This window comes from Culex quinquefasciatus, chromosome 1 (genome assembly GCF_015732765.1).
Source record: "Culex quinquefasciatus strain JHB chromosome 1, VPISU_Cqui_1.0_pri_paternal, whole genome shotgun sequence".
Lineage (NCBI taxonomy): Eukaryota > Metazoa > Arthropoda > Insecta > Diptera > Culicidae > Culex > Culex quinquefasciatus.
Window position 1 is genome coordinate 90,904,902 of NC_051861.1, and position 14,102 is coordinate 90,919,003.

Below are 14,102 nucleotides of genomic sequence, written 5' to 3' on the forward strand. Positions count from 1 at the left end.
CGCTTCCGATGCTCATTCTCCACCGTCCATACCGCGCAATCGTCAATCTTGATCGGCGTATTGGTGTACTCCTGGGACGTGCAGACCAACGAATTCTCCACCGGTATCTGCATCAGTTCCAGGCAGTACATTAGGCCACGAATCTCCAGTGGCAGAGAGATGGATGTATCGTTGCTTAATTCCACATCCGGTAACGGAGACTAGGGGGATTGTCGGTGTTAACCGTTTACGCGATTGGCGACATTGGTGAATCTCCCAGTGGTGGCTCAGGTTTCAGCTCAAGGGCAGCGTAATCGAATTGCAGTGCTGGCTCGTTTTCTCCGGCTAACCCCCTACGATGTTCAACACCCGGTCGTCGGCCTCTTCGTCTTCAGTGGCCCTGGCCAAGTCGTTGACATCCTCGCCAAGCCAAACGTCCATGTAGTGCTTCTTGTTTTTTTTTCGCTGTCGGGTAGATAAGCGAGGTTGAATTCTATTTGTTGGGACCGCTAAGGTTTTATTCTTCACCTGCGGAAAATGTGGAACATCAACTGCGGCTCGTGGAACTTCAACTGCTTCTACCGCAGGCGGTGAATCTGGCCATTTCAATTAAAGAAGTGTTAATCCGGTGACCTCACCAAAGACACATGCTTATTCCTCGGTTCGTAGGAAGGTGTGGTCAATCCTGTCAAAATGGCCATTTTCATTACCAGTATCAAAAACCATGCATTTTGATACCCATATTGCCCCAGTTTGTATGGTTCCGTAAATGTCCTCACGGGAGAACCTTCCCTCAGGGCCATGGCCACTCCGGGTGTGGCCAATCCTACCAAAATGTCCATTTTCATTACCAGTATCAAAAACCATGACTTTTGACTCCCATATTGCCCCAATTTGTATGGTTCCGTAAATGTCCTCCCGGGAGAACCTTTCCCAGGGCACTGGCCACTCCGGGTGTGGCCAATCATGCCAAAATGGCCATTTTCATTACCAGTATCAAAAACCATGAATTTTGATACCCATATTGCCCCAATTTGTATGGTTCCGTAAATGTCCTCCCGGGAGAACCTTTCCCAGGGCACTGGCCACTCCGGGTGTGGCCAATCATGCCAAAATGGCCATTTTCATTACCAGTATCAAAAACCATGAATTTTGATACCCATATTGCCCCAATTTGTATGGTTCCATAAATGTCCTCACGGGAGAACCTTCCCTCAGGGCCATGGCCACTCTGGGTGTGGCCAATATCCTAAAAGTTTAGTACCAACACCATTGCCCCAAATCATTCTGGTTTTCGGGGGACCGTTCTATCTTCATTAGAACAGAATTCCTCCCAAGTGGGTGCACAACCTGTGTCTATCAATGTGTGGATGTGTGTGTTTGAGCAATAAAATATCACCGTGGATACGTCTTTGACGAAACCTCGTAAGGTACTGAAATTTTTTGAGGCTATCTGTTAGCTTAAATAGTTCGCATGAAATGTGGCAACAGTGGTGCAACATTCTCGCGTGACAGTTCCACGAAAGCAAGAGACAAGGCAAAATTTTCACCATGTTGCCACATTTCATGCGAACTATTTAAGCGAACAGATAGCCTCAGAAAATTTCAGTAGGGGAAATCTACCCTTTCCAATCAAAAACCTATCTTCGTCATATGGAGAGTTTGATGCTCGATTAAAGCTCCAAAAATACTATTTGGGCTATAAACTTACCAGCAACAGCACCGCCTCGAGTAAGCACGCAAATGTATGCCACTTACTGGCCAAAAAGATCACATTTAATACACTTTTGATCATAATTTGTATTTTGCGAGACCACTTCTCATCATTTTGTTGGCACACACAGTGACACACACGAGAATCCTCAAACGCTTAATGAATATCGCCAAAATTAACTTTTCACTTTCGCTTACTTTTTCACGGCGCTTAAGATATGAAATTGCTTCCAACTACCGGCAACATGTTCTTTTGATCATTAGTAAGGCACTCACTTGAAGAATAATCCCGAAAAATGTAATAAATTAGCAAGCGCCATCAAAAAAACAAACGCGCCAAGTCGTTTGACGTTTCAATTTTCACTTTGCTTTCCACTCGAAGGCTGAAGAAAACCGAGCGAGAGACGAAGGCAAAAAAGAACAAAGGCTGGCCGTCCACACCACCAGCAGCACAGCCAGCGATGCCAGGAAACTTTCCCTATAAATGCCACTTTTCGTGAGTGTTCGTTTGAACTGTCAGCGCAAATGGCAACACTCGACAGAGTGTTGGAAGAAAAAAGAACTAAGCCGATATTAGAAAAATGGGCGTGGCCCAATGCATTCGCCTCGATTAGAATACCCTTGGGATTTTTTTTGTTAAATGCTTGGTAAAGAAATAGAATAACTTTTAGTGAAAGTGAAAATAAACAGAAATGTTCACAAAAACTTGCTCTACTCGTTGGTGTACTTGGTTTTAGTAAAATTCAAGGGAGACTCTAGATTATCCAGCATCATTCAAACACGACCGCTTATTAGGATTAAAATGGGTAGATTTCCCCTACCTTACGAGGTTTCGTCAAAGACGGATCCACGGTGGTAATTTTATTGCTCAAACACACACATCCACACATTGATAGACACAGGTTGTGCACCAACTTGGGAGGAATTCTGTTCTAATGAAGATAGAACGGTCACCCGAAAACCAGAATGATTTGGGGCAATGGAAGGGAAGGTTCTCCTGGGAGGACTTTTACGGGACCATACAAATTGGGGCAATATGGGTATCAAAATTCGTGGTTTTTTAACCTGGTAATGAAAATGGCCATTTTGACAGGATTGGCCACACCCGGAGTGGCCATTGCCTTGAGGGAAGGTTCTCCCGGGAGGACATTTACGGAACCATACAAATTGGGGCAATATGGGTATCAAAATTCATGGTTTTTGATACTGGTAATGAAAATGGCCATTTTGGCAGGATTGGCCACACTCGGAGTGGCCAGTGCCCTGGGAAAGGTTCTCCCGGGAGGACATTTACGGAACCATACAAATTGGGGCAATATGGGTATCAAAATTCATGGTTTTTGATACTGGTAATGAAAATGGCCATTTTGACAGGATTGGCCACACCCGGAGTGGCCATTGCCCTGAGGGAAGGTTCTCCCGGGAGGACATTTACGGAACCATACAAATTGGGGCAATATGGGTATCAAAATTCGTGGTTTTTTAACCTGGTAATGAAAATGGCCATTTTGACAGGATTGGCCACACCCGGAGTTTTCCGAAACAAGCTTGTTTTGGCAATATTTTCGTTTTTTGGCAATTTGTTTCCACATAGGGGAAATATACCCATTTTAATCACATTAAGCCGTTCGACCCATTCTCATCACTTATGCCATTTTCCGCTATTAAATCAACATTTTCAGATGTATCAACAATGGAGAGTTGCTTGCTCACTTTTATTTGAGCTATTTATTACTTCAGAATTGTCAAAAACACTTTATAAAAGCTGTAATTCATGATCAAAGTGCTGATAGGCCGATAATAGAAATAGGCTGAGAAAGGGCATAGTTCCCCTAGGTGCCAATTTTTGAAAACATTAAATTAGAATTAATTATTAAAGATTAAATAAATGGAGCACCCGCAGTCGTGCAGTTTTTGACAGTTCGCTCCGTAAGAAATACATTGTAGAAAAAAGCAAAAACTGCTCGAATGGAATGCTCCATTGGCGAAGAATTTAAAAATATAAATAAAAATGGATTTACTTTTTAGAGTTTTGTACAAAGTTCTTTGTCTATTGGTCATGTAGAACATAACCACCTGCACCTTTTTTGCCTAACCTCAAAGGTTGGGTCTTTTTGCTTACGCGCGAGAGTCGCGCAGCATGCATATTGCCCGGTTGACGCATTGCTTAAGCAGTTTCTGCGTCTCTTCTGGAAAAAGTCTGTATTAATTATGTTGCTGAATACATCATTTTGTCTCGACAAAGATTAACACGAACTTTTTACAGAAATATACATCTCATAAGATATTGTTTACTAAGACTAAAAGGAGAGCATGCAATTCCATCGTGCACCTAATGTTGGCATTTCAGCACTTTTGAATTCAATTACAGCCCCCCTTTTTCCTTTATTTTTGAGATTTGGTTAAAAAAGAATTGAAAATTGCTGTTCTGGTAAAAACAATAATTATAAAAAAATTAATGAAAGAAAAATAAATTAAATTTAATTTAAAAAAAAAATTAAAAAATATAAAAAAACGTTTCTTAATCCACCATTAGGTGGGTGGTGCCTTCCTCACATTTACAAAGTAATATTGAAAATAGGTTTATGAAAAAATATATACCTGATACAGACTTTTCCTGAAAACATGCAGACTCTCATTCGAAGCAATGTGGCAACCGGGCGTTTCGCATCTGGCGCGACTCTCGCACGTAAACAAAAAGACCCGGCCTTTTGAGGTTAGGCAAAAAATCACCCTTTTTTGTATCTACAAAAATCTTTTTCTTGGCATAACTTTTTAAATAGTTAACTAATCATAATAAAATTTAATAGGGTCTTAGGGGACCCCAAAACGAACAGAATAAGGCGGATCCGGCCAAAATCGGTTCAGCCAGTTTTGAGATAATCGTGTGGAAAAAATCATGTCTACACACATCCCCACAGACATTTGTTCAGAATTTGATTCTGAGCCGATAAGTGAAGGTATATCTAGGATTCGTATTTAAGAAGTTAATTTTTCGAGTGATTTTATAGTCTTGCCCCAGTGAGGTGAGGAGGGCAAAAACTCTTACATTAATTTGAAAACACAACCTAAAACACAACATGAATGTCAGTATGTTATTTTTAAATATTTTAGATAATTAAAAATGATGATTATGATCAGAACCGGCTCCGTGGCTTAATGGTTACGGCTTCTGCCTCACAAGCAGAAGGTTTAGGGATCAAATCCCGGCCGGTACCTTTGAAATTTGGAATCAGGAATTTGAACTTTGAATATGAACAAAAACGAAAATGAATCAGGTGGGATTCGAACTCACACCTTCGGATTGGTGGTCTGGGACGCTAAGCAGTCGGCCATCAGAAGGTTTACAGTTTAGCAGTGAATTGATCCGTAGTATTGAAATATGTTATCTCTTTCTCATATTAACCCGGGCATGGTCTTCGGGTCTATATGACCCAAGAGCATGATAAAAGTTATCGTAACTTTTGACCTTTGGCACTTACAGAGCTGAAATTTTATGACTTTGTGCATTTTACCAAGACACACATTTGAGCCAAAAATGGACTTCCGGTGGCCACCGGAAGTGCCCCCCAGAAAAAAAGTCACACTTATGGTACTCGGGTCTATATGACCCAGAAATGTTTTTGGCTGCCAAAATTCGGAACCTTGACCGATTTTGGATGTCTTGGCCGCAAATGAAAGGTTAGAATGTCTACTTTGCGATTCCGACTGGCAGAACCGGTTTTGGGCACTGTGGCCACCGGGAACCTGCTACAACCGAAAAAAGTCCTTTTTGAGGCCCCGACTTTGAGGACCTGTATCTCCGGAACGATAACACATAGCGGGTTGCTTCCAGTTGCATTTGACGAGTAATAACCTCAACTTTAAGCTCCCGTAGAGATGATTTGTCAAAAGTGGACACCGGTTCCGTTAACCCGGAACATCCGAAAAACATGATTTTTTCAGCTTTTGTTATAAAATCAACACATTAGTCAATTTTTTCAACCGGATTTTTTGTAAATCATTACAATCGTATACTATATACTACCCCTGACTGTTTGGGATCGTTCCGGCCAACTGTGGCCAATCCGGAACCGGTTCCAGGGTACCACCAAAACGGTTCCAATAATGGTATTGCTAGAAACCCGTCATGTTGCATATCAAACTTCATGAAATTGAAAATTATGACCATCTGAAGTCATTCCGATATCCTCTGACTCACCCTGGTCATTCCGGAACCGGTTACCGGTGGCCACTGGGGGGACACTTCCGGAGTATGCAGGGAAGTATATCATGCGACATATCAAACTTCATGAAATTGAAAATTATGACCATCTGAGGTCATGCCGATATCCTCTGACCCAACCTGGTCACACCGGAACCGGTTACCGGTGGCCACTGGGGAACACTGCCGGAGTATGCAAAGAACCCTACCATGCGACGTATCAAACTTCATGAAATTGAAAATTATGACCATCTAAGGACATGCCAATATCCTATGACCCAACCTGGTCACGCTGGAACCGGTTACCGGTGGACACGGGGGGACACTTCCGGAGTATGCAAAGAACCCTACCATGCGACGTATCAAACTTCATGAAATAGAAAATTATGACCATCTGAGGTCATGCCAATATCCTCTGACCCAACTTAGTCACTCCGGAACCGATTACCGGTGGCCACTGGGGGACAATTCCGGAGTATGCAAGGAAGCATATCATGCGACATATCAAACGTCATGAAATAGAAAATTATGACTATCTAAGGTCATGCCAATATCCTCTGACCCAACCTGGTCACGCCGGAACCGGTTACCGGTGGACACGGAGGACACTTCCGAGTATGCAAAGAACCCTACCATGCGACGTATCAAACTTCATGAAATAGAAATTTATGACCATCTGAGGTCATGCCAATATCCTATGACTCAACCTGGTCACTCCGGAACCGGTTACCGGTGGCCACTGGGGGACACTTCCGGAGTATGCAAAGAACCCTACCATGCGACGTATCAAACGTCATGAAATAGAAAATTATGACTATCTAAGGTCATGCCAATATCCTCTGACCCAACCTGGTCCCTCCGGAACCAGTTACCGGTGGACACGGGGGGACACTTACGGAGTATGCAAGGAAGCATATCATGCGACATATCAAACTTCATGAAATAGAAAATTATGACCATCTAAGGTCATGCCAATATCCTATGACCCAACCTGGTCACGCCGGAACCGGAGGCCACTGGGGGACACTTCCGGAGTATGCAGAGAAGCATATCATGCGACGTATCAAACTTCATGAATTTGAAAATTATAACCATCTAAGGCGGTGGTCACCAAAATGCGACCTGCGGGCCGTATGTGGCTAACCGAGGTCTTCTGTACGGCCTTCGGGATGGTTTTGAAATTATTTTGGAATCCGGCCCACTTTGCGTTCTCATATAAAGTTCGCTAGAGAAATCATGAACTAAGTTTCTTTAAAAAAAAAATATATGTTTTTTTTTGACGAAATAACCATAATTGATTTCTGATTTCTACAATATTTATAAGGTCATGGGAAGTATTAAACTAGTGGTGCCTTATTTTCCTGTAGAATTTATAAAGCGATTAAATTTCTGAATTTGGAAATAATGAATATGAAACATTCATTCCTTTAAAAATATAAAATTATGAATGTGATAGTGTGACAAAAACTTTGTATTATCTGTGAATCACGTTGCTAAAAATACTAAGAATAAATAAATATCCAACAGTTCTAAACATCAGATCACTTTCTGACTAAAACTTGTTAGAAATATTGAATAAGGAAAATATAAAATATGAATTCCGAGCTAATATTTTTTGATTCAATTTTGTTATCCTAAAAAATCGACAGAACATAAAAATTCTATTTGATTATATTTTTGATCTTTTTTTTGTGCCCGAATCTTTGAATCAAAATGAAACGAGAAGGTTGTACTTCGTACGAAAAGATCTTAAAAAATTTCAAAATCATTGAAAAAAACAATTTTTTATCTTGTTCAATAATACAAATTTTTCGAACCAAAATAAACTTCTAAATTTCAATAAATATGATTTAAAACATAAAATATGATGAGAAAAATTTATGATGAATGTTGATTTTGAAATCAATTGATTATGTATAATTGGTGACAATTTCTAAGTTGTCAAAAATTTAGTTGTTTGTCAAAATTTCAATTTCAAACTATTCTACTCTACAACTTATTTTTTATTTATATTTACATGTTGCCCACGACTCTGGGGCAAATTTCCAAATAAGCCCGCGATGATCAGCTGGCTGAGGAGCACTGATCTAAGGTCATGCCAATATCCTCTGACCCAACCTGGTCACTTCGTAACCGGTTACCGGTGCCAGTGGGGGACACTTCCGGAGAATTCAAGGAAACATATCACGCGACGTATCAAACATCATGAAATTAAAAATTATCATCATCTAAGGTCATGCAGATATCCTATGACCCAACTTGGTCACTCCGGAACCGGATACGGGTTGCCACTGGGGGACACTTCCGGAGGGTCTGTAAGTTAGGTAATTTTGGAAGGTTCAACCAAATTTATCTACTACAGAATATTAAAACCACCATCAATTAAATGGTTCCGGAATGGTAATCGGGCTCGGTTGTGTAGCTGCTAGTGTGATTGCGTCCACATTTCTTGTGACGAGTAATGTGTCATCACGCCTTCTATCGGATGGGGACGTAGAACGTCGGTTCCAGCCTCAGTTGTTGTACGGTCATTTGATCATTTCAGTTTTCTCCCTGCTATAATTACAATCAACACTCCAAACCAAGCCTGCTTCGGCGGAGTCGCTGGCGGCGGTTGGACTCCCAATTCAAAGGTTGTCAGTCCGAACCCTGGGATGGAAGGTTCCTTGGAAAATGAAAAGGATTTGGTGCTCTCCCCATTAAAACCTTTTAAATCTTAGGTTCGAGAAGAAACTTCAAACTTGGTTCTTTGCATGTTTCACAAATTTCCTCCATTCCCAACCCATTTTCGGTTCCAAATTAATCAGGATGGGCCGGAGGACATCGCCACGAGAAATTGTCTCCCAGTGGCCAGGTTGGATTAAAAAACGTGGGCAAGACCTTTGGTGGTCATAATTTGCAATTTCATGAGGTTTGATATGTCTCATGATATGCTTCCTTGCATACTCCGTAAGTGTCCCCCCGTGTCCACCGGTAACCGATTCCGGCGTGACCAGGTTGGGTCATAGGATATTGGCATAACCTTAGATGGTCATAATTTTATATTTCATGACGTTTGATACGTCGCATGGTAGGGTTCTTTGCATACTCCGGAAGTGTTCCCCAGTGGCCACCGGTAACCGGTTCCGGAGTGACCAGGTTGGGTCAGAGGATATCGGCATGACCTCAGATGGTCATAATTTTCAATTTCATGAAGTTTGATACGTCGCATGATATGCTTCCCTGCATACTCCGGAAGTGTCCTCCAGTGGCCACCGGTAACCGGTTCCGGCGTGACCAGGGTGAGTCAGAGGATATCGGAATGACCTCAGATGGTCATAATTTTCAATTTCATGACGTTTGATATGTCGCATGATATGCTTTCCTGCATACTCCGGAAGTGTCCCCCAGTGGCCATCGGTAACTGGTTCCGGAGTGACCAGGTTGGGTCAGAGGATATCGGAATGACCTCAGATGGTTATGATTTTCAATTTCATGAAGTTTGATATGCAACATGACGGGTTTCTAGCGATACCATTATTGGAACCGTTTTGGTGGTACCCTGGAACCGGTTCCGGATTGGCCACAGTTGGCCGGAACGATCCCAAACAGTCAGAGGTAGTATGTAGTGTGCGTATGTAATGATTTACAAAAAATCCGGTTGAAAAAATTGACTAATGTGTTGATTTTATAACAAAAACTGAAAAAATCATGTTTTTCGGATGATCCGGGTTAACGGAACCGGTGTCCACTTTTGACAAATCATCTCTACGGGAGCTTAAAGTTGAGGTTATTACCCGTCAAATGCAACTGGAAGCAACCCGCTATGTGTTATCGTTCCGGAGATACAGGTCCTCAAAGTCGGGGCCTCAAAAAGGACTTTTTTCGGTTGTAGCAGGTTCCCGGTGGCCACAGTGCCCAAAACCGGTTCTGCCAGTCGGAATCGCAAAGTAGACATTCTAACCTTTCATTTGCGGCCAAGACATCCAAAATCGGTCAAGATTCTGAATTTTGGCAGCCAAATACATTTCTGGGTCATATAGACCCGAGTACCATAAGTGTATGTACGAAACGAAGACCATGGCCAGGTTAAATACGCGCTGATCCCTGATTTGCCTGAGGGGATTGGAAGTCTAAATATATATCGAGTTTCCCTCAGATGCTTGCTTCTATGTTTAGGCGGGGCCGAACAATGCCCAGCGACCTCGGAATTGGACCGCAAGGAGCTCTGTCATTCTGAAACGGGTCGTTGGAAGCAGCGCGAGGGCTATCACCACCTAATACCCGGGACTGAGATAAGTTGTATCAGCATTCGGCATATACAAAGTCTGATACAAACTATACTTTCCCATAATTTCGCTACCGGTTAGCGGGTATTGGATTGGACCACACATTGGACCACACACACTTTGTAGAACATTATTATATTTCAAAATTATTGTAATTGTTTGCACTACAACTTTGTAGAACATTGTTACACTCTAAAAAATAACTCTGCAAAGTTAGAAAAAACACGAAATTTTTTAAATGACAAATTATGTTCTAAATGAAAAAATGACCCTTCTGGGTCAATGTAGATTTGAAAAGTACATTAAATTTCCCTTAAAATGATAAAATAGTGTTTCTTTCGATGAAAAATACATTTTTTTTTCGGAATTCTGAGTACGCCACCAAATCGGGCGTCTAATTTTACATAAAAGTCCCTTTGACACCAAATTTCTATCTAATCACCGTTTCAAGCTGCAAATTATTGAAAAACACCTCTTTTTTCGCATGTTCAAAAATGGAAGGGGTCATACCGCCCCTCCGTCACGAGATATCAAAAAACGGATCTCGGATTCGTGATCAGGGACAAAAGTTACCCTCTAGGACAAGATTTACGCAAATCGATGAGGGGACGGGGCATTTTTTCCCGATTTCGTGTAAGTTTGTTAGAGAATTACCCAAATAGTAAGGTTTTAATTCTTAAAAAAAACTTAAAATAAGTACTTCGTAGTTCAAGAAAGTAAATTTACAATAATTTTATTCTTATTTGGGGTACAAACTAACCCCCAATTGAAAACTAGATGAAAATTAAACTTTTACACATAAAATAAGCGAGAATCATTTTGCCTCGCGATGTGCGTACGCACTTTTTTTTAGAGTATTTGCGTGGTTCTTGAGATACAAGTGGATTTTTAGTTACACATTTTTAAGGCATGATATTGGGGTACCTTTTGGTAAACAGGCCGAATCTGAAATATTCTATTGCCACCGGTGACATAACGATTGCCATTAGATGCGTACCTTCGCCCTGATCTTCTCTAAATATTAGAACATTTCCCATTTATTTAGAATTAGAATTTTCATAGTATATTGAACTCGAAAGTTTGAAAAGTTTAATTTAAGATTCTTTTTTATTCAATCCAAAACGCTCGGCACTGCGAAAATTTCCTAAACAACTATTTAAAAATTCTTGAAACCTAAATATTTCAGTCATTTTAAATGTAAAACAAATATTGCATTAAGACGAATCTTGATAAACCATGTTTACAATTATTTTTTCCTCAACAATCATTCAATAGTAATTTATTTAAAAAACAGCGCTTTCTCCTATATAATCAGAAGATAAAAACAGTAAAACCATTTTAATCAATTCCAACAATTGTTCAACTTTAAAAGTTGTATGATATTATAACTGATATTGAAATATATTGTACAAATATAAAATACACTACTCGACAAAACAAAACTTGTGTCAAGGGATTAACGATATCTCATCCGTTCCTGAGAGAAAAGGCATCCCCGAATCCGATGCAATCGACAGAATTTGATTTTATGTCCACGCGGACTGACGAGAAGTTGGTCTACCGCCGTAGCAAGCAAGAGGTCGTCGGATTTTGACCCCGGATGATGTGCGTATAGCATCAGTGCATATAGTAGACTACTATATGAATGTGTTGGGATGTTCATGGTCATCCAAGGACTCCCTGGAGTTAAGATCTACGAGTCTACCGCCGTAACAAGCAAGAGGTCGTCGGATTTTGACCCCGGATCATGTGCGTATAGCATCAGTGGATATGGTAGACTACTGTATGAATGTGTTGGGATGTCCATGGTCATCCGAGGACTCCCTGGAGTTAAGATCTACGAGTCTACCGCCGTAAAAAGCAAGAGGTCGTCGGATTTTGACCCCGGATCATGTGCGTATAGCATCAGTGGATATGGTAGACTACTGCATGAATGTGTTGGGATGTTCATGGTCATCCGAGGACTCCCTGGTGTTAAGATCTATGAGTCTACCGCCGTAACAAGCAAGAGGTCGTCGGATTTTGACCCCGGATCATGTGCGTATAGCATCAGTGGATATGGTAGACTACTGCATGAATGTGTTGGGATGTTCATGGTCATCCGAGGACTCCCTGGTGTTAAGATCTATGAGTCTACCGCCGTAGCAAGCAAGAGGTCGTCGGATTTTGACCCCGGATCATGTGCGTATAGCATCAGTGCATATGTTAGACTACTATATGAATGTGTTGGGATGTTCATGGTCATCCGAGGACTCCCTGGTGTTAAGATCTACGAGTCTACCGCCGTAACAAGCAAGAGGTCGTCGGATTTTGACCCCGGATCATGTGCGTATAGCATCAGTGCATATGGTAGACTACTATATGAATGTGTTGGGATGTTCATGGTCATTCAAGGACTCCCTGGAGTTAAGATCTACGAGTCTACCGCCGTAACAAGCAAGAGGTCGTCGGATTTTGACCCCGGATCATGTGCGTATAGCATCAGTGGATATAGTAGACTACTGTATGAATGTGTTGTGATGTTCATGGTCATCCAAGGACTCCCTGGAGTTAAGATCTACAATTCTACTGCCGTAACAAGCAAGAGGTCGTCGGATTTTGACCCCGGATCATGTGCGTATAGCATCAGTGCATATGGTAGACTACTATATGAATGTGTTGGGATGTTCATGGTCATCCAAGGACTCCCTGGAGTTAAGATCTACGAGTCTACCGCCGTAACAAGCAAGAGGTCGTCGGATTTTGACCCCGGATCATGTGCGTATAGCATCAGTGGATATATTAGACTACTGTATGAATGTGTTGGGATGTCCATGGTCATCCGAGGACTCCCTGGTGTTAAGATCTACGAGTCTACCGCCGTAACAAGCAAGAGGTCGTCGGATTTTGACCCCGGATCATGTGCGTATAGCATCAGTGCATATGTTAGACTACTATATGAATGTGTTGGGATGTTCATGGTCATCCGAGGACTCTCTGGAGTTAAGATCTACGAGTCTACCGCCATAGCAAGCAAGAGGTCGTCGGATTTTGACCCCGGATCATGTGCGAATAGCATCAGTGCATATGGTAGACTACTATATGAATGTGTTGGGATGTTCATGGTCATCCAAGGACTCCTTGGAGTTAAGATCTACGAGTCTACCGCCGTAACAAGCAAGAGGTCGTCGGATTTTGACCCCGGATCATGTGCGTATAGCATCAGTGCATATGTTAGACTACTATATGAATGTGTTGGGATGTTCATGGTCATCCGAGGACTCTCTGGAGTTAAGATCTACGAGTCTACCGCCATAGCAAGCAAGAGGTCGTCGGATTTTGACCCCGGATCATGTGCGAATAGCATCAGTGCATATGGTAGACTACTATATGAATGTGTTGGGATGTTCATGGTCATCCAAGGACTCCTTGGAGTTAAGATCTACGAGTCTACCGCCGTAACAAGCAAGAGGTCGTCGGATTTTGACCCCGGATCATGTGCGTATAGCATCAGTGCATATGTTAGACTACTATATGAATGTGTTGGGATGTTCATGGTCATCCGAGGACTCTCTGGAGTTAAGATCTACAAGTCTACCGCCGTAGCAAGCAAGAAGTCGTCGGATTTTGACCCCGGATCATGTGCGTATAGCATCAGTGCATATGGTAGACTACTATATGAATGTGTTGGGATGTTCATGGTCATCCAAGGACTCCCTGGAGTTAAGATCTACGAGTCTACCGCCGTAACAAGCAAGAGGTCGTCATTGACCCCGGATCATGTGCGTATAGCATCAGTGGATATGGTAGACTACTGTATGAATGTGTTGGGATGTCCATGGTCATCCGAGGACTCCCTGGAGTTAAGATCTACGAGTCTACCGCCGTAAAAAGCAAGAGGTCGTCGGATTTTGACCCCGGATCATGTGCGTATAGCATCAGTGGATATGGTAGACTAC

The 14,102-nt window shown here is 41.9% G+C and overlaps 1 protein-coding gene across 1 annotated transcript in view; it reads left to right on the forward strand.

The window, feature by feature from the left end:
- Positions 1–516: 516 nt before the first annotated feature.
- LOC6052838 (tubulin alpha-4 chain) overlaps positions 517–14,102 on the forward strand; it is a 61,460-nt gene continuing 47,874 nt past the window's right edge. Inside the window, exon 1 of the mRNA XM_038265941.1 lies at positions 517–569. Within this exon, the coding sequence (XP_038121869.1) occupies positions 517–569 (53 nt within the window). The remainder of the gene's footprint in view (positions 570–14,102) is intronic.